This window comes from Hylobates moloch, unplaced genomic scaffold (assembly GCF_009828535.3).
Source record: "Hylobates moloch isolate HMO894 unplaced genomic scaffold, HMol_V3 SCAFFOLD_8, whole genome shotgun sequence".
Taxonomy (NCBI): domain Eukaryota; kingdom Metazoa; phylum Chordata; class Mammalia; order Primates; family Hylobatidae; genus Hylobates; species Hylobates moloch.
This window is the reverse complement of record NW_026652283.1, coordinates 8,285,170-8,305,515: the sequence shown is the minus strand read 5'-3', so window position 1 is coordinate 8,305,515 and position 20,346 is coordinate 8,285,170. Positions and strand designations below refer to the sequence as shown.

The following is a 20,346-nucleotide window of genomic DNA, read 5'->3' as shown; positions in this document are numbered from 1 at the left end:
TGTACCACAGGAGGCATGTATAGGAATGTTCATGGTGGCATTATTCATTAGTAACCACGACCTGGAATCAACCCAAAGGGCCACCTACAGAAGAGAAGATGAATAAACTACAGTATATTCATACAATGGAATAGTATATAGAAACTACAATTAATAAACTACAATGACTGCAACAAAACAAATGGATCGCGACAATGTTATTAAGAAAGCACTCTCCAAAAGTGTACATACAGCATGAGTACCTTATACATTTCAATACAATTAAAATACACATATGGTGTCTGGGGTTTGCTTCAAAATATTCCACAGGCAGAGAAGGGCCTGAATGCATTGGCCATGTGTTGATAATTGTTGAAGCTGGATGGTAAGTACATAGGAATTCATACTTTTTCTGTTTTTGTGTATGTTTAAAATTTTCTATAATAAAAAGGGCATTTTAGAAATATAGAGAGATGCAATAAAACTATATGAAAAAGGATCCAAGGGAAGAATGGACTTAGAAATCAGAAGGCTCATTACTGTGGGTAACGGAAGGCAGCAGATGGAACTGCACACTGCTTATTACATTATTAAAAATCACTGAGTAAATGAATTGTAACAGGTTACGACGAGACCAACAGTGAGAGAGTGTCATGACCCAAGGATTATAATTTTATCAAATTCTGTGTACCAGAAGTACAATTAAAAAATTAGTAGTAACAACATATATTTTCTTATTTAAAAAAAAGTAGTAAGTTTCCTGATAGTAATGTGGAAAAGAACTACAAGTAGGTAAGACTGAAGTCAAGAAGACCATTTAGAAATCTAGTACAATAGGCCGGTGCAGTGGCTCACGCCTATAATCCTAGCACTTTGGGAGACCAAGGTGGGCAGACTGCCTGAGCTCAGGAGTTCCAGACCAGCAGGAGCAACATGGAGAAACCCCGTCTTCTACTAAAAATACAAAACATTAGCTGGGCATAGTGGCACGCGCCTATAATCCAGCTACTCAGGAGGCTGAGGTACAAGAATAGCTTGAACCCAGGATGCAGAAGTTACAGTAAGCCGAGATCACACCACAGCACTCCAGCCTGGGCAACAGAGAGACTCTGTCTCGAAAAAAAAGAAAGAAAGAAAGAAAACTAGTACAGTACAGGTTAAAATAACAAAAACCTGAATTCAGGCAGGAGCAGTAAAGAAGAGTTGAGTTGATGGCTTTTGAGAGATATTGACAAGAATCATTAGGATTGGCTGCTACAGCACATAATATTATCTGGCAATCATTAATATACAGTTTTTCCAATCAGCTTCATTTCCATAATGGCTATTTCAAACTTTCCCACTCTCTCCCTATACCTCAGACTACCTTCTCTTTCTCCTCCTACTCTTCACCTCTTCGGAGAAAACAAAAACCATTATATGAGCGTTACTTCATCAGTTCCACCACATCTATACATTTATCTGCATACACACCCATCATTTCCCCCTTCTCTCCTCCTTCCTAGCAAAAGGCAATCGGTCCTTCTCTGCACTCTATATTCCGCCTCCTCCTGCCATCTCAAGAAGCATATAATATCCACTGTCTCCTCTTCCACTTCTCCTTCTCCACTGGCTCCCTCATCACCATGTATGAACTGCACATTCCCCTCCCCAGTTCCACCTTCCTTTCCTGGTGCTGCTAAACTCTTAATAGCTGTTTACAGTCACTGTATTCATTCCCACCAGCCATTCACACCCCTCAAACTCATGCTACTTTGGATTCACCACCCCCCAAACTCAACTGAAACAACTCTCCCTTCCTGTTAATAAAACCATCTTTCTTTCTCTCTCTACATTAGAAAGAGATGCCCCCTGCCCACGCATGCGCGCATGCACACAAGCACATCTTGTAACATTTGGTTCCCTTGCCTTCGTGACACTACAGTCCAGATTTTCCTATCTGCTGCTCTTTCCCATTCCCCTGTCGGCCCATTACCCTCTATCGACCTTGAACTGCTTTCATCCTACCTCAGGGCCCCATATTAAACGTTCCTCTCCTCAACCTGTACTATCTCCCAAACACTTTTTTTTTTTAAGATGGAGTTTCGCCCTTGTTGCCCAGGCTGGAGTACAATGGCGCGATCTCGGCTCACTGCAACCTCCGCCTCCCAGGTTCAAGTGATTCTCCTGCCTCAGCCTCCCAAGTAACTGGGATTACAGGGATGCGCCACCACGCCCGGCTAATGTTTGTTATTTTTAGTAGAGACAGGGTTTCACCATGTTGATCAGGCTGGATGGTCTCAAACTCCTGACCTCGGGTGATCCACCCGCCTCAGTCTCCCAAAGTGCTGGGATTATAGGCGTGAGCCACAGCACCGGCCTTTTTTTTAAGATGGAGTCTCCTCTGTTGACCAGGCTGGAGTGCAGTGGCGCAATCTTGGCTCACGGCAACCTCCACCTCCCAGATTCAAGTGATTCTCCTGCCTCAGCCTCCCAAGTAACTGGGGCTATGGACATGCACCACCACACCCAGCTAATTTTTTTTGTATGTTTAGTAGAGACAGAGTTTGACTATGTTGCCCAGGTTGGTCTCAAACTCCTGATCTCAGGTGATCTGCCCACCTTGGCCTCCCAAAGTGCTGGGATTATAGGCATGAGCCACTGCGCCCAGGCTCCCCAGGCAATTTTAAACACTGAGGAGAGTAAACTAATTGAGTAGATGGGGGACTTCAATTATCGTCTATATGCCTACTACTCTCAAATGTTTATCTCCAACCCAGACCTCTCCTCTGAGCTCAAGAACCACATAATCAAACTGCAGTCTCAGTATCTCCTCATGGATGGCTCACACACACTTCTAATTAGGTCTGCATGTCCAAAACTGAACGTCACTCTAAATACACTTCCACATTCTTCGTCTCATGAACAGCACCACCAGCCATCCCACAGATTTCATATCTGGCATCTCCTTTAATTCCCCCATCTACTAAATTAGTTCACCCTCTTCAATGATTCTTCCAAGTTATCCTCAAATCTATGCATTTCTGTCCATCTCCATTGCTACCCCCCAATACAAACATCATCTTTCCCTTAAACTGTTAGAACAGTTATTCTCCCTACAGTCACACTCACACCATATCCGTTTAGTCTCCAGAGGAAATCAACATGGTATTTAAAAAGCAAAACAAAACAAAAATACATCCAAATCTCTCTATGACACTTCCATATTTAAAATCCTTCTATAGCTTTCAATTGCTTTTTATAAAAAGCCCAAAATCCTAAACACAGCCCCCAAGGCCCTGCAAGATAAGGTTCCTCCTACCCGTCTAGCCCCACGTTGCCCAACTCCAAGAATACAAGACTTTTAATTCCTCAAACAAATCAAGTTCCTGCCCTCCTCAGGACCTTTGGACACACTGTTCTCCTGCTTCCAACACTCTCCTTCCACATCCTTATCTGGCTAACTTCTACACACCCCAAGTTAAATGTCACCTCCTTGACTTTTACACCCCATGCCAAAGCTAAATTAGATCCCTTTCTAAATTCTCGGAACACTCGGTACTTTCTCAATTATTTCTCCATTCAGGTGACTATCAGTTTAATGTCTGGTGTTTCAATGGTCTGTGAGCTCCATAAATACAGTGATCATGACTTTCTTGGGCATCCAAGGCTACGGAATGTTTGATATATTAATAACAGTAGTTTCTCCTAAACACTCACTACGTCCAGGCACTCCTCAAGCAGTCAAACACAGCAACTCATTTAGTCCTCACAACACATCCTGAGGTAGGTATATTACAATACCTATTTTACAGATGAAAAAAGCAATAACAGAAAGATGTCAGATCATTTGCACAGGGTCACACAGTAAGTGGTGGAGCTGGAATCTGACCCATCAGATGCGTATTTTTAACTACTGCCCTCTGTTCCTCCACATATTGACAATCAAATATCTGATGAATGAATCAGTGGATAAATCAAAGAACTGGATATGGAAATGGAACCAACCTCACTCGTGGCTCCCACTGCTATCACCATAGGCTAAAACAAAGACTTGCCTTACAGCTAGATGACCCCAAGAGTTTCTTAGCAAGTTCCCTAACTTCTCTTCTCCAGGAACTGTTAGAACGGTTATTCTCCCTATAATTCTTCCTAAGTACTTTCCTCATCCTGTTAATCTGCTGTTCAATAGCTAGCAACGACCCCTGTGACCTATGAAGTTAACTACAACCTCCTTTACTTGGCTTTTACGCTCCACCCTAGCAATGACCTCTTCTGTCATCAGGCCTGTTGATTCTATTTATCCCCTCATTTCCAGCGCCCACCACACACACTCATATTTAAATATATGACTATACTCTTACACTTGCTGTTCTTTCTCTAGTTTTCTTCTCACTCCAAATCAAATCCACTCATCCAAGACTCTGCTCAAGTATCCCAATAAGGCATTGCGCAAAGTAATGTAACCAATTCTTTTCCAAACTCATGTGTCACTCAAAGTTAGTTAGCACCATTTAGTTTAGCACTTTCTTTTTGTTTTTGAGACAGAGTCTCACTCTGTCTCCCAGGCTGGAGTGCAGTGGCACGATCTCAGCTCACTGCAACCTCCGCCTCCCAGATTCAAGCAATTCTCCTGTCTCAACCTCCCAAGTGGCTGGAACTACAGGCGCACACTACCACGCGTGGCTAATTTTTGTATTTTTAGTAGAGATAGGGTTTCACCATATTGGTCAGGCTGGTCTTGAACTCCTGACCTCAGGTGATCCACCCTCCTCAGCCTCCCAAAGTGCTGAGATTACAAGAGTGAGCCACCATGCCCAGCCTAGTTTAGTACTTTCATTGTCTAAGCTCTTTGAAGACCTGACTCACATTTCTTTTTTAATCCTGCAAAATTTCTAATACAATTGTTCCTTGGTATCCACAGGGGATTAGTTCCAGGCTCATGGACATCAAAATCTGAAGACATTCAAGTCCCTTTTATAAAACAGAGCAGTGTTTGCATATCATCTGTGCACACAGCACATCTTCCCATATACTTTAAATCACCTCTATTACTTATAATATCTAATACAACATAAGTACTATGTAAATGGTTACACTATGCTATATTTTTGTATTATTTTTGGTTCTTGTATTGTTATTTTTAATTGTTTTTTTGCCCAAATATTTTCTTTTTTTTTTTTTTTTGAGATGGAGTCTCGCTCTGTCACCCAGGCTGGAGTGCAATGGCGTGATCTCGGCTTACTGCAAGCTCCACCTCCTGGGTTCATGCCATTCTCGGGCCTCAGCCTCCCAAGTAGCTGGGACTACAAGCGCCTGCCACCACGCCTGGCTAATTTTTTGTATTTTTTTAGTAGAGACGGGGTTTCACCACGTTAGCCAGGATGGTCTCGATCTCCTGACCTCGTGATCCACCCGCCTTGGCCTCCCAAAGTGCTGGGATTACAGGCGTGAGCCACCGCGCCCGGCCTTTCCCAAATATTTTCAATCTGCAGTTGGTTGTATCTGCGGATGTGGAAGCCAGAGATGCAGAACCTGCAGGTATGAAACCCACAAACACAGAGGGCCAAAAGTACACGAAGGAAGAACTCAACATTTACCAGCTTACTGATAAATAAACTAAAAGGATGAAATAATTATCGTAAGATCCTAGGTTGTGTCCCATCCATAAGAAGCTAAAATTCCAGGCTCAAAAATACATGTATTTTGGGAATAAGTCACGGGAAGTAATGGTGAGGAAGACCGTACTGGGAAAAACAGTGAACAGAAAGAGAAGACTGAAAGTTGAGAACTAGAGTAACTCACAAACAGAAGCAACCAAACATTCCTCCAGTAACTCAGCCAGGTCAGCTTTACATCTAACTAACAGAAGAATTCTCTCAACAATCTCTTCTCTTCTGACAGTACTAGGAGAGAATTAAGACTCTCCGAATAAAACAAACCCACAGAGGACTAGAAGGATGGTGAGGAAATTTACCCTATCTTGAAAATAAGACTTCCCAGATCCACAAGACTATTTTCAGGCAAATCTCCTTGTCTTTCTAACTCAAATTAACTCAAAGGTTATACAGGATTCAAGTTCTATGGTGATTAAGGGAAGGAAAAACAAAACACAAAAAATAAGAATTCTGAAAAGTGTAATGGGGCAGAAGGGTGGACCCAGGTCCGTCCCGTGGTCACTCCCTTCATCCTGCCCAGTGCCCACCCACAGGTAAAGTCATCGCCACTAACCTGATCTGCATCTGCATGAACTCCAGGAGACTGAGCAGATGGCACTTCCTGCTGGACTGCAGCCACTGCCCCATTAGGCATCAGGATGAGTTGGGAGGCTAGAGGCACATTCCGACCCAGGGTTCGGTTTACCTGCAATAGGTTTCCCAGCTGTGGCTGGCAAGGACAGGAAGAGAAAGAGCAAAGAGGACAAGAGGGAAAGAAGAGACAGAAGAGATGGAAAGGAAGGACCACAAGACAAAATAAACAGAAGATATTAAATAGCTGAGCCCTGCCTGTTCCACACCAACCCAGAAGTCTCATATTCTCCACATGTAATGAACCATCCAGAAGAAAACCTAGAATGCATAGAAAACTACAGATTGATGTCAAAGAGTCACACGTCAAAGAAATAGAGAAAATTAGGATTTTAGAACAAGTACTTATATATAGAAAGTAGGTAGGCTGAGCAAGAACACAGAATTTGTATACTTGAGCCACAGGTTTAAAGGTTGACTGTATCTAACACTAATTTAGTCAAATGTTAAGCCAGTATTTTCTAGCATAATATCTCAATTTAATCTATAGGCTACCTGTGAACACAGAACATCACTTCTAGGTTAAGTAAAGTATGGGAAGTAGGTCTCAGCTTCTCTCAAGACATCAGGGTTACCATGGTTTAAAAAAATGGCTTTTGGCTGGGCGCGGTGGTTCACGCCTATAATCCTAGCACTTTGGGAGGCTGAGGCGGTGGATCACCTGAGGTCAGGAGTTCCAGACCAGCCTGGCCAACATGGTGAAACCCCGTCTCTACTAAAAATACAAAAATTAGCCAGGTATAGTGGTGCATGCCTGTAATCCCAGCTATCTGGGAGGCTGAGGCAGGAGAATCGCTGGAACCAGGGAGGCAGAGGCTGCAGTGAGCCAATATTGTGCCACTGCACTCCAGCCTGGGTGACATGGCGAGATTGTCTCAAAAAAAAAGCTTTCACTCAAGTCTTTGCCAGGGCCAGACAATTATGCCTCTGGGGCAATGGTGACTGCATCTGTGGCTTACCCGTAGATACATCTGGGCCTGAGACTGGTTGAGGGGTGGGGAGGTGGTGTTCCCCAGTAGCACAGATTGGGTCAAGGTGGTAGCACTGGGAGAGCTCACACTCTGGGATCGGCTGATGAGCTGGGCGGCCGATGTGGTGGCCAGATTGATCTGTGTGGTACAGAAAGGAACCAGGACTAAGGATTTGGGAGAAGTAAAAGGAAATGTACATGACTGACAAATTCAGAGTCACACAGTCAAGAACAGAATATTTCACTTTCATGGAGCCGGGGGAAATGAATAACGTCTTCATATCCAAAACTGTCATCCTGGCTACTTTAGGATTATTACCGAAGTGAAAAAAAACCAACAGTCTCTAACCACTAGTGTTAACAGTTGAGAAGACAAAAGATTTGAAACAGAACAGATTTTACTCCTCATTGAAGAGTCCAGGGATTAGTCCCTTTCTTTGTTATCTCCTCTTCTTCCCCAGGATTTTCTTTTCTCTCTTCCTTAGACTTCCTCTTTAGAGACTCCAATATAGACTAATGTTGGTTACTTTCCCCTTGTACTACTGTTCTCTACTTAAAAGCAGTAACTATCCACTGACGGCTCAATAAACTCTCAGATCAGCGGCACAAAGTAATTTAACCCAGAGACAAAGACCCAGGTAGAGAAGCCTGTCAGTGTGAGAGGGCGTACTCACCGAGGCCTGGGTGGTGGTAGTCTGCTGCTGTGTAGTGCTGGTGTTTGGGGAGCTGGCCTGCCGACTGGCAGCAATTGTGGCCTGTTAAAGGGGAAGGGAAACAAGAAATAGCAAAGACAGTGAAGGAAAAAGCTCTCAGTCTTCTAGTAATAAATCACAAGCACAAAACATAGAGATTTCATGTTATAAACAGGGAGATTCCACTTTAGGGTAAAGAAAAGTATATTCACTAGTCCAATAATCCTCACATTACGATATATGCTAACCCATTAGCCCCACATAACCCTCCTGGGGCAGAGAGGCAACTTGTCCTCCAGCTCCCACTCTCTTTTAGGTGGAAAAAGATTTTTTTTTTTTTTTTTTTTTTTGAGAAGGAGTCTCGCTCTTTCACCTAGGCTGGTGTGCAGTGGCATGATCTCAGCTCACTACAACCTCCGCCTCCCAGGTTTGAGCGATTCTCCTGCCTCAGCCTCCAGAGTAGCTAGGATCACAGGCGCACACCACCACGCCCAGCTAATTTTTGTATTTTTAGTAGAGAGGGAGTTTCACCATATAGGCCAGGCTGGTCTTGAACTCCTGACCTCAAGTGATCCACCTGCCTTGGCCTCCCAAAATGCTAGCATTACAGGCATGAGCCACCACGCCCAGCTAGAAAAAGATCTTTTGGTCAGGTCATATCATGAGTCAGTAAAAGTCTAGTCCAGAGGTATCCAATATAAATGTAATGTGAACCACATATATAATTTTCTACTATGCAAATTTTTTAAAAGTAAAACAGGAAAAGTTAACTTTCATAATTTATTTTATTTAGCCCAATATAAAATAACACTTCACATGTAATTAATATTTTTAAATTACTGACATTTTACCTTTTTTTGTACTAAGTAGTCTAACTCTAAAACCTTATAGGACGTCTCCATTCAGACTAGCCACATTTCAAGCACTCAATAGCGATATGTGGCTAGTGACTACGTTATTCGACAATGCAGGTCTAGAACACAGCCACTCTACACCTAAAAAGTGATTTTATAGTTCTTACTGCAACCCCAGAAGCTAAGATGCATCCATCCTCCCACAGGAGGACAGGAGGACAGGAGGCGGAGGAGGCTGTCTGCAGCCTGGCTTAGTATAGGATGCTATATGCCCAAAAAATCTCCCCTACCCACCTGTAGTGCCTGTCCCCTCCCTCTCGGGCCAGCTGGCTGCTGACCTCTCACCTGCTGGACGGCAGCCAGGCTATGCAGCTGGGCATTACTGAGCTGCTGCTGGAGCATGAACTGGTGGAAATACTGAGCTGCATTGGGCTGCCGCTGCAGTGCCTGCAGAGCCTGGGAAAAGAGAGGATAAAACATTTAGAATGGACCACTCCTAGCTCCTATTCTATGTAAATCACTGTATTTGTGTGAAAGGGGACCATGGGAAGGACAGAAACCAGAGGAGATGGGAGTTTGGGCTAAATCGTCAATGGCTGATTTTCCTTCATTTTTTTAGAGCAAAGTCAACTTGCTCTATCACCAGGCTGGAGCACAGTGGTGTGATCACAGTTTACTGTAACCTCAAACTCCTAGGCTCAAACAATCCTCCTGACTGCCTCAGCCTCCCAAGTAGCTAGGACTACAGGTATGCACCACCATGTCCAGCTACTTTTTTTTATTTTTAGAGATGGGGTCTTGCTATGTTACCCAGGCTGGTCTTGAAATCCTGGCCTCAAGAGATCCTTCTGAGCCAGGCACAGTGGCTCCTGCCTGTAATCCCAGCACTCTGGGAGGCCTAGGAGGGTGGATCACCTGAGGTCAGGAGTTCAAGACCAGCCTGGCCAACATGGTGAAACTCCGCCTCTACTAAAAATACAAAAAATTAGCTGGGCGTGGTGGTGAGCGCCTGTAATCCCAACTACTAGGGAGGCTGAGGCAGGAGAATTGCTTGAACCTGGGAGGCAGAGGTTGCAGTGAGCTGAGATTGTGCCACTGCACTCCAGCCTGGGCAACAAGAGTGAAACTCCATCTCAAAAAAAAAAAGAGATCCTTCTGCCTCAGTTAAGTGTATATAGTCCTTTAAAAACTGGAAAAAACAATTACAGTTGTGCACCACATAACCACTATTTGGTCAATGGCAGACCACACAGACAAGAGCAGTCAGAGCAATAGCCTATACTGTATAACCTAGGTATTGAGTAGGCTATATAATCTGGGTTTGTGTAAGTGCACTCTATGACAGTCACACAATTACAAAATTGCCCAACAATACATTTCTCAGAACATATTCCTGTCATTAAGTGATGCATGAATGTAATTCTATGGTTTATTCTCCATAGAATGTAAGAAAAGTAAAGCAGTGCCATTTACACAAACTTATTTTTCCAATTGGGAGCTGGAAATACATGCCATAGCAAAGACTAGATTGTATGAAAATAAACAAGATGCTGATTAATGTAAAGAAAATAAGAAAAAAAACTGGGCATGGTGGCATGTGCCTATAGTCCCAGCTAGTCAGGAGGATAAGTTAGAACTGGGAGTCTGAGGCAGCAGTGAGCCCTGATGGCACCACTGCACTCCAGCCTGGACAACAGAGCTAGACCTCGTCTCAAAAAAAAAAAAAAAAGGAGAAAATGTAAAAGTATATTTTAGGTATACAGTAAAGGTAATACAGCCCTAATGGGTTGGAAATAATGAAAAAATAAATAGTGGCTTCTAAAAGATTCCTTCAGGTAAAATTTTCAACGAATTCAACTAATTGGCATTTTTACATATCTACAGTAGGCTAATACAGATTTATAAAATGAAAATAGTAGTTTGGTATTAGTGCTAACAGGACTTTACTGTATTCTTATTCTTTAATAATTAGAATTATTTTTATGATATGTATAGTTATTCTAGTAACCAAAATATTTGCTAAAAGACCTCATTTCCTAACAGAATTAATAAAAACATGGAATTTGCTGTTTGTTTAAAAACAAATCTCTAAAGAGTTCCATGATACTTCTATTACTCAAGGGGATTTACAAGAATGGCCAAAGATTAAAAACCTGGCAATCCAGGATGAAAAAGGGTTAGTTAGAACCTAGCTAGATGGACTGAATGTTGTTTTTAAATCCTTATTTGAAAGACCGGATTTCACTGTTTGCTTGCCCAAACATTTGTAAACTCCTAAGATTCTCAGAGCTGGAAGACAGCTTAATCATCATCCAACCCAACTCTCCCCAATTTGTTGAAAAAGAACTGAGTACAGTTATTTTCCAGCATCACTGCCTACCACAAGCCAAGACTCACAGACCATGGCCCCTCAGAGCTGAGTCTCACCTGCACTGCTTGTCGTTCATATAGTGACATTTGAGCTATCTGGGGCCGAGAGCTGCCCCCTGAGCTGGAACTCCCATTGGTAGAGTTGGAGTTCTGCTCACTCTCAGTCTCCATGATAGTGGTCCAGGGTCCCCAAGGCTGGTGCTCTGACTCAAGACCTAAAGGGAAGCAGTAAAAGGTTAAAATTTATATCTTGATCCCAAGCTGTTATCTCATGTTATTATTCAAGAACACAGGAAATCCATAAGTATCTAAGAATCTTCTTCCTCTTTCATAAGCCATGATTTCTCATCTTAAAACTCCCAAATCTTCAATACACTCGTGCAACCATGTCTTCCCAATACTACCATCTTTTGAAGCTATGCAGTCTCAAAAGAAACAACCTTTACGTATTCCCTCATGGCTGTCATTAAATAAAATGGCCAGAATATGAGATGGCACCTTACAATACCAAAGCTACCTTACATTCCCATAGCATTTTTTAACAGTTTAAAATCTTTCCACTTAAAAGTTTTGGTTATATCATTTTTGTGTCCATCTGCATCGTTATCATCCAAATGAGTCACCATATACTGGGGAGCCACTACTTGCCTCCTTTCACTGGGCTAGGCACTTCACCTATATACTCTCTCTCACAGCAGTGCTGTAAACTAAACACTGTTATCCTCATTTTACAATTTGAGAAATAAGGTTTTCTGAGGTTAAAGAAGTTGCTCTAGTAAGTATCAAGTCTCTAGACTAACACATGCTTCTTCAAACCAAACTGTAATTAAGGCAGTGTCATTCACTATGATAGTGAGTACTGTTATCCTCATTTTATGGAGGAGGACCTTAAGATACAGACACACTTAGTGGGTCATGTAAGGTCATAAAGCTAGGAAGCAGAAGAGCTCACCTACAGCCCACACAGCCCAAATAGCTGCCTGGTTCCAGCTCAGGCTACTAATAACACCTCAGGCATGTCGCTTTCCCTCCTTATACCTGTTTCCTCACTTCAAAGAAGACTTCATACTGAATGTAATATATCATTTTAAGAAATGACTCCGGGGTATGAAACATAGAAATACACACAATGAAAATCTTCAAGAAAGTAAGATGCAACTTTATAGTCTACTAACATGTCAGAATTTACCCACTGGGGACTACACTTACATTTGCAAAAAGACACATATGAAAACATTGCTAAGAACCAAGCAAAGAGACAGGAGATGAGAAGGAATATTCTTCCAAAGCAGCACTAAATGACAATAAGGTTTTTACTCATTCTTTTTTTTTGTTTTTCTTTTTTGTTAAGCTACACACTATTTTCTCTACTTCTGAGGCACTGGGCCACTAGAAGTATCAGGTCACCAAAATATTATTTGGCTTAGGAATATAAACATCAAACCAGAATTTCTGCTAAGCGTTGTCAATAGTTTCATTAGGGTGAATGGATTGGTCATAGGGATTGCATCCAAAACAAACAAGCAAAGTAAATAAAATCAAACCGCTTGGCCTTAGCAATAAAGCTGAGGATATTTCTTATTATCTCATTCCCAGTATCATCCGATCACACCATTATCCCCCCCCCAAATCTTTAGTTTCATTTAGGACTAGCAAATGTCACTGCAAACATGTATATTACCCAAAAAGTACATAGGAAAAATCATAACAGCTTCAGCTTCAACTAGTCTACCTTCTCCCCACATCTTTTGCCAAAATATCAAAGCACTAAACAGATACAGACCCATGAATCCTCATTATCAGCATGTGAAGAAAAAAAGTGGGTAAGGATTAGAGGCAGCATGGCACAGTTTTATAGATTACTGGATTTAGTTCACTGGACTCAAGAGACATGAGACCCCTTTGCTAAGTATAGAGACTATAATTCCTACATTCACATGTGAAAATACTCACAAAATGTATGACCCCTCGTCTCCCCAAAACTGAATTCTTATTAATAATGTTTTCTGGATTGTGAACTAGAAATAAAAATGTAAAGGGACCAACTTAAAGGCTCAATAAAATCAAGGGAAATTGCCACCAAAACCAGGATTCCTGGATCCCGGGCACATAAATGTATTAATTTGTAATCAACATTATGACTACAAGATTAAATATAAAAAATGGAGACAACAAACCGTTTGGGAAGCACCAGGAATCAAAATTTTCAAAATTAAACTGGAAGAGAGTGAGAAGCTGATCCACAGATGTCCCCAGAGTAGCTAAGCCACGGTCATCTTAAAAGGTAGCATGTGGGTATACATGGGGTTGGGTAGGCGCACAGACCTACCGAAGGGAGCTAGAATGGGACATTGAGGTGGACTTAGTATTGAGCCGAGAGTTGGAGAAAGTCAATATCCCTAAGCACGAAACTCTTATCATGTAGAAAGGATGGGACATAGGAAGGGGGACGGGAGAAGGGGGTGGTTCAGGGAAGACTGTGCCAAAGACACGGTAATAATCAAGAGAACAGGGAGAGTAGACGCCCAATGGTCCTCGTTCTATATAGAACCTTGATGAAAATGATGTTTCAAAGAGAAATCGAATACACTGGGGGAAGGGGGTGGATCCAGTGGTGCGCCCGGAATGAACTGACCCAAGTGAGCTGGGACATGTGCATACAGAGAGCAGGGAGACAGGCAGAAGTCAAGGAACTAGAGGCTGAGGAACCCAGCGGACCACGAAAGCAGGGAGATAACTAGACAGCATGCTCGGCTGGAAGGACCAAAGTCAGAGAAGGGAAAATGAATAAGAAAATGAGCAGTCAGAGGCAGCTAGGGTGACGGACAGACAGCACGAAGCGCAGCAGAATGAATAGCCAGAAGACTCGGACAGGCAGAGCCGAAGGACCGCAGAGCTCAGCGCCGGAGGTAGGCAGGGAAAGCAACTGGGGGAGGTACCTGGGGCGTTACACAGATGGAGGTGGCTGAGGAAACATCCCCGCGCAGCCAAGCCCCCAGAGGTCCTGCCCCTCCCCGGCCCTCGGTCGCCCAGTTACCTTCTCGCCTGGCTCTGCACCCAAGTCCTCCCCGGGGGCGTCCACCTCATGTGCCGGGGTCCCCAGTCGCCAGGCTGGGCTGGGGGCTCGCTCGGCCTCCGCGGCGGGCTCCCCTCGCCTCCTCCCCTTCCTGGAGGGGCGGGGGCGCCGAGGGCGGGGTGGGAGGTGCCCGGCGCGGCCGCGGCTCCCCGCCCCTCCCGCCGCTCCGGGTGCGGGCCCGGCCGCGGCTCAGCCAGGCCTCCGGGGCTCGCTCCGGGCCTGTCACTTCCTGCCCGGCCGAGAAGGTGGGGGCCGCAGGCCGGGGGCTGCGGGCCGGGCTGGAGGAGGGGGCTGCGGGGAGGTGCTTCCGGGGCAGCCGGACCCCTCCCCCGTCCCTCCACCTCCCCTCGGCGCCCTCCGCCCCCTCCCTCCCGCGAGTCCCTCGTTTCCTGCCGGCGCCCGTTGCCATGGCGACGCAGCTCCCGGGCCTCTGCGCTCCAGGCCCCGGGGTTTTTTCCTCTCTCGCTCTTTCTCCTCTTTTTTACCCCCTTCTTTCTCTCCGAGTTCTGCTCGCCGGTTGGAAGGACGAAACTAAGAAAGTGCTGGCCTCTAGTGGGGAACGCACCTCTCGGAGACGAGAGGGAGATGGGAGAAGGGAGGGAAGTGACGTGAGACGGGGAGAAAGAAGGTATTTTCTGGAGCTGCTGGGAATAAGGGGTAGAAAGAAAGGATCAAAGGGACCAACAGACAGAGAGGGAGAAAGAGCAAAGCAACGACCCCTAGAGAAACGATAGACTGGGAAAGGAAATGAAGCAAAGGAAAGGAGAGAAAAGGCGAGAAAAACTTTGAGAATGAGAGAAAGGAGAGAGAAGGTTGATTGTTTAATCCCTCACCTCAACTCCAAGAAGGCGGGAAAGAATGCTGCAGAAACAGCTAACCCATTAGGAGTTGACTTCATTTTCAAAGCAGCAACCTAATATAACTTCCTTTGGATAGCATTTAAGTTTGTCATTTCGGGGATTTATGTGTGCTTCGATTTCAATATGTATATGAGTTCGAATGACAAAAACGGGAAAAGGCCAGAGTATAAAGAGATGTAGAACAATGGGGCTGTTTCTGGGAACACTAAACATTTGATAGGGGAGCCTTTGTCGTCGTATTTATGATATCAACTTACCGGTTTTTAATTATTCTCTCATCGTTCAGTAAATATTTACATTCAGTAAATATTTATAGAGCGCCTACTATGTGCTAAACCGTGGAAGCTTGGATTGTATCAGTGCACGAAACAAAGATAACTGCCTTACTGCCTTCATTAACCTTTACAGAAGGGTCTGGGGGATGCCTCGTGTATTAACAATTGGGATTGATGCCTTTTCCCTTGCTCTCACAGTCTTTTCCTAACCTCTATCCTAAACAGTTATTTTGTCTGTCAATCCACTCTTCTTTCTCTCCTTTAAAAGCCCATGCATGGTTTGTTTATAGAGAAAAAAACAGAAGTGTTTTCTTTGCTTATAAATTATATCCATATAGATTTTGCTTTGAGAGAGGAGTATTTGGACTCCAAGCTCTTAATTTGTGGCAGCCAGATTAAAATCGGAGAACAATCTCTGCCAGGCTTCTAGGAACTAGTCAGACAGGTATGTGAGGGAAGAAACCGGAGGGCAGCCAAAGGACTGGAAAAGCGAAGACACGGGTATGAGGAGGTGAAAGGGTGTGTTGCCAGGCCGTGGATGACAGGCATTGGCTGAGGATGAGTTGAAAAGATTCTGACTGGTAGAACTAGTGGTGAAAACGAGGTAAAGCATTCGTTGTTTAATTCACACCTGGATTTTTGGCATGTCAAAGGAGTTAAAGCTTTCTTGCAGGAGTTTAGAAATGGATATTGAGTGAGCCTAAGTGGAATTTTCTAGCACCAATGGAAAAAAAAAGCATCTGTAGATAATTTTCAGATTATACAACATTAAAGTCAAGAAATATGACTCATGTGCTTCCTTAGTTTCCCGAGGAGAATTATCACTGTTAAGTGTCTAAAGAAGATTTGTAAGCTATAACAAGAATAAGGAATGCAGATATCAGAGGCTATGCACTTGTTTTTCTATAGGCTATGGAACTTGTGTACCAAGAGGGTACATGACCATATCGCATTTCGCCCTCCTTACAAATGGAGCAGAATTACTGCTACTGCATATAGTTACATTCTACCCCTAAAGATTTTTTTTTTTTTGTGCTTACTGGGTCACCGGCTCCTACAGCTACTAGATAATGTTACGGGATAAGTGATGAATACTTTTGTTGAGTGCCTGCTATAAATTTAGCCTCAGAATAATCTATCATGAGGCAAGCTATATTGATTATGGGCCAGTAGTTTAATTTTTATATGTAAAGGTGTGTGCTCCATATATCACAAGATTCTTTTCAAGTTCATTTTTCTCCAAGTCAGGCCAGTATTCTAAGGTCACAGGTCTAAACAGTTTCCACCAAAAAAGGTTTAGTATAAAAAAGAAATTTATCAACAGCAAAGTAAAGTTGGAGGAAAACCTCCACACATAAGAAAGTCATTTTCATAGACTAAACCAGCTTGAGAGCAGGCAGTGAAGAACTTACCTTGGTCTAAACAGCAAAACAATTTGTGTTCCCTAGATAATACTCAACTTTTTTTTTTTAATTTTTCTAAAGTCTCTCATTTTCATTTAATGACTGCTGGAATTAGACTTTTCTTTTTCAAACAAAATGGTTCTTCTGAATGGAGGCTACAGAATGTCTTTACTCTGCATAACACTGAAGGCCATTAGCCTAAACAGGTGAGAAGGAAAAGCATTTAATCCGGTGTATGGAAATGGAAGCCCTCCTGCAAACTTCTCTAAATAAGGAAGGATCCTGATTTGAAAGGCTGTCGATGTTTGGCAGCAACTAAAGCAAATAGACTAGAAAGTAAGCTAATAAAACTTTTCATATCAACTGAACATTGCTTAAGCATTCCTCAAGCTTCTCCTGTAAACCCAGCATTCTGCAATAAATTGTGAAGGAAGAGATGTCCTTTACCCTAAAAGTGTTAGTATCTTTGGAATGTGTCTTTCTACAAGTAATCAAGTAAGAATGTGTGACCATGTTTTTATGCAAATATGGATAGGAAGAAGTAGAGAAAAAAGGAAATCATAACCTTTACTCTCCCCACCACCAATTGTGGCTGTGAACCACCATACACAGCCCACCTGTGGCTCACTATAATTCTGCATGCCACTTTAAGGTCTAGTTGGGAGAAACTGAAGATTGAGTGGATTTATAGGCTCTTAGATATTTAAAGGAAAAAAAAAGAACTTTAAAACTAAGACCCTCAGTTTTCAGTGAAGAAAATTGAAGTCTAAATGATAAATGTAGAAGAGAGATATTTCATAATCCCTGGAAAATAGAAAATGTCCAATAAATATTAGTTAACTGAATTAATTTCCTAGATTCTTGCCCTTCTCTCGTAGGAAAAGAATATGAAATTAAAAGATATAAGGATACCTCTCATCTCTCGCTAATACCTACCATAGATCCTTTCTTCAAGCAGAAGTTTAAAATTAACATACTAATTGGTTCAGCCCAATATTCTATCCATCATTGCCGGCAAAAGATACAGAAGTACCCCCATATCCTTTAGGAGCATAATACTGACGATAACATACTCTTCATTAGTATTGACAGTTATAATGATGGCAAGTTATGCACCTTTCCTTAACTTTGGTTTGCTTTCAGTAAAACAGGGATAACACCTGGTAGTTGGTAGAAATAAGTGAGATGTTTGTAAAGCACTTCACATTGGGACCTGACACATAGCACAAGCTTTTATTAATTTTCCTTAGTAACTAATATATTTTTGTGATCACCAAATAGAACTAAACCACTCTTTATGTTTTATTCAGTTTACATCACAACCTTATTAACTCACAATTTAGTTGAGTTTATGCATTAATTAGTTTAGTGAACTTACTATTATTTTATATGACAAAGAGTATTCCCTTCCTTGTATACTAAATTTACCTCTTTCAGGCTTCAAGTGTGTCTTCTTGTCTACTATTTCAGTATTTAGGGAGCAAAACCATGTTGGGACCAAGCACTAGATTTATACCCTCTGGGATTATGTGTCCTAGGCCCAGAGAGCCAGGTACCTGGGAAAACGTCTAAAGGGAAAAACAATTCAAAATATACTTACAGCCTCTGCTCATGGCCTCACATGCATTATTGCATTCAACTCAATAACCTTTTCTGCTAGTTGTTTTTAATCCTTAATTTACAGATGAGGAAATTAAAGCTCTGGAAGATTAGGCAAATTGCTCAAGGTTCATAGGGGTAATTAGTAATGGAGTCAGAATTTAAATTCAAGTCTGTCCCTCTTCAAAGCTCGTAACTACATTATATCCTTCACAGTGTGAAAACAGAGTGATGCAAAAGATCTATTTAAAATGCTTAGCACACACATAAACGTTTGCACAAAGAAGCTTGGCATTTGCCATGGTAAATACCTGCAATGGAAGGCCACTCTGCCTTTGTTAACTAGAGAAATAGCTCTAGTTATCAGTCTGTAAAGACACTGTGGACATGTCTCAACAGAAAATAGAGATGTATATATTATTTCCCTAAATTATCTGTTTTCTCTCTTGTCTGCTGATAAACTGTGGTAAGCAGAACAATGCCTCCCCACCAAGGATGTCCCCATCTGTGAAATCTGTGAATATGTTATGCTCCATGGCAAAAAGAAATGAAAGTTGCAATTGGAATTAAAGTTGTTAATCAGTTGACCTTAAAATAGGGAGATTATCATGGATTACCTTGGCAAACCCAGTGTAATCACAAGCGTCCTTAAAAGTGGACGAGGGAGGCAGGAAAGACAGGTTGAGTGATGTGACATGAGAAGTATTTAACCTGTCATTTCTGTCTTTGACACTGGAAGGGGGCCACAAGCCACGTAATGTGGGAAGCCTTCAGAAGCCAGAAAAAGCAAGGAAATGGATCCTCCCCAGGGCTTCCAGAAAAGAACACAGACAGCCCTGCTGACACCTCGATTTTCACCCAGTGAGAGGCATGTTAGACTTTTCTTTTTTTCCTTGTTATTTATTTATTTATTTTAATTTTTATTATGTTCTTTTTGAGACTCTTTTTGAGTCTCACTCTGTCACCCAGGCTGGAGTGCAGTGGCATGACCTCAGCTCACTGCAGCCTCGACCTCCCAGATTCAAGTGATTCTCATGCCTCAAGTAGCTGGGATTGCAGGCGCCTGCCACAACACCCTGCCCAGCCTATTTTTGTATTTTTAGTAGAGACGGGGGTTTTGTTTGTTTGTTTGTTTTTTGGTTTTTTTTGAGACGGAGTCTCACTCTGTCGCCCAGGCTGGAGTGCAGTGGCATGATCTCAGCTCAATGCAACCCCCACCTCCCAGGTTCAAGAGATTCTCCTGCCTCAGCCTCCAGAGCTCAGACAATCCACCCGCCTTCGCCTCCCAAAGTGCTATGATTACAGGCCTGAGCCACCACGGCTGGCCTTTTTTCTTTCTTTTTTTTTTTTTTGAGACGGAGTTTCCCTCTTGTTGCCCAGGCAGGAGTACAATGGCACGATCTCAGCTCACCGCAGTCTCCGCCTCCCGGGTTCAAGCAATTCTCCTGCCTAAGTCTCCCGAGTAGCTGGGATTACAGGCATGCACCACCAGGCCCAGCTAATTTTGTATTTTTAGTGGAAACGGGGTTTCTCCATGTTGGTCAGACTGGTCTCAAAATCCTGACCTCAGGTGATCCGCCCGCCTCTGCCTCCCAAAGTATTGGGATTTGGGAGGCATTAGCCACCGCCACATGTCAGACTTCTGACCTACAAAACTGTAAAATAATACATTTGTATTGTTTTAAGCCACTAAATTTGTGGCTTATCGTTGTGTCCCAAATCATTACCAGTGGCAACAGAAAACTAACATGCAACCTAGTGTAGGAGAGGAAAACTTCCTTCTACTCTCTTAGGTTCTGCAGCTGGTTTAAGAATTAAACTGACAAGCCGGGCGCTGTGGCTCACGCTTGTAATCCCAGCACTTTGGGAGGCCGAGGCGGGCGGATCACGAGGTCAGGAGATCGAGACCATGGTGAAACCCCGTCTCTACTAAAAATACAAAAAATTAGCCGGGCGTTGTGGCGGGCACCTGTAGTCCCAG

The 20,346-nt window shown here is 43.0% G+C and overlaps 1 protein-coding gene and 1 long non-coding RNA gene across 8 annotated transcripts in view; one reads left to right on the top strand and one right to left on the bottom strand.

Annotated features, from left to right (window-relative positions):
* Positions 1-14,349, bottom strand: part of PHC1 (polyhomeotic homolog 1) — a 25,152-nt gene extending 10,803 nt beyond the window's left edge. For 2 of the 7 annotated variants that reach the window (XM_032159562.2, XM_058442179.1), the window contains exons 1-6: positions 12,936-13,098; positions 11,210-11,367; positions 9,128-9,238; positions 7,911-7,991; positions 7,226-7,375; positions 6,190-6,345 (exon numbers count right to left, since the gene is read on the bottom strand). In XM_032159562.2, coding sequence (XP_032015453.1) covers positions 6,190-6,345; positions 7,226-7,375; positions 7,911-7,991; positions 9,128-9,238; positions 11,210-11,367; positions 12,936-12,939 — 660 coding nt within the window. In that variant the 5' untranslated portion in view covers positions 12,940-13,098. The other 5 variants (XM_032159564.3, XM_058442177.1, XM_058442178.1 and 2 more) reach the window with 5 other exon arrangements.
* Positions 13,821-20,346, top strand: part of LOC131383986 (uncharacterized) — a 23,864-nt gene continuing 17,338 nt past the window's right edge. Inside the window, exon 1 of the long non-coding RNA XR_009214423.1 lies at positions 13,821-14,061. This is a non-coding gene — a long non-coding RNA (uncharacterized LOC131383986). The remainder of the gene's footprint in view (positions 14,062-20,346) is intronic.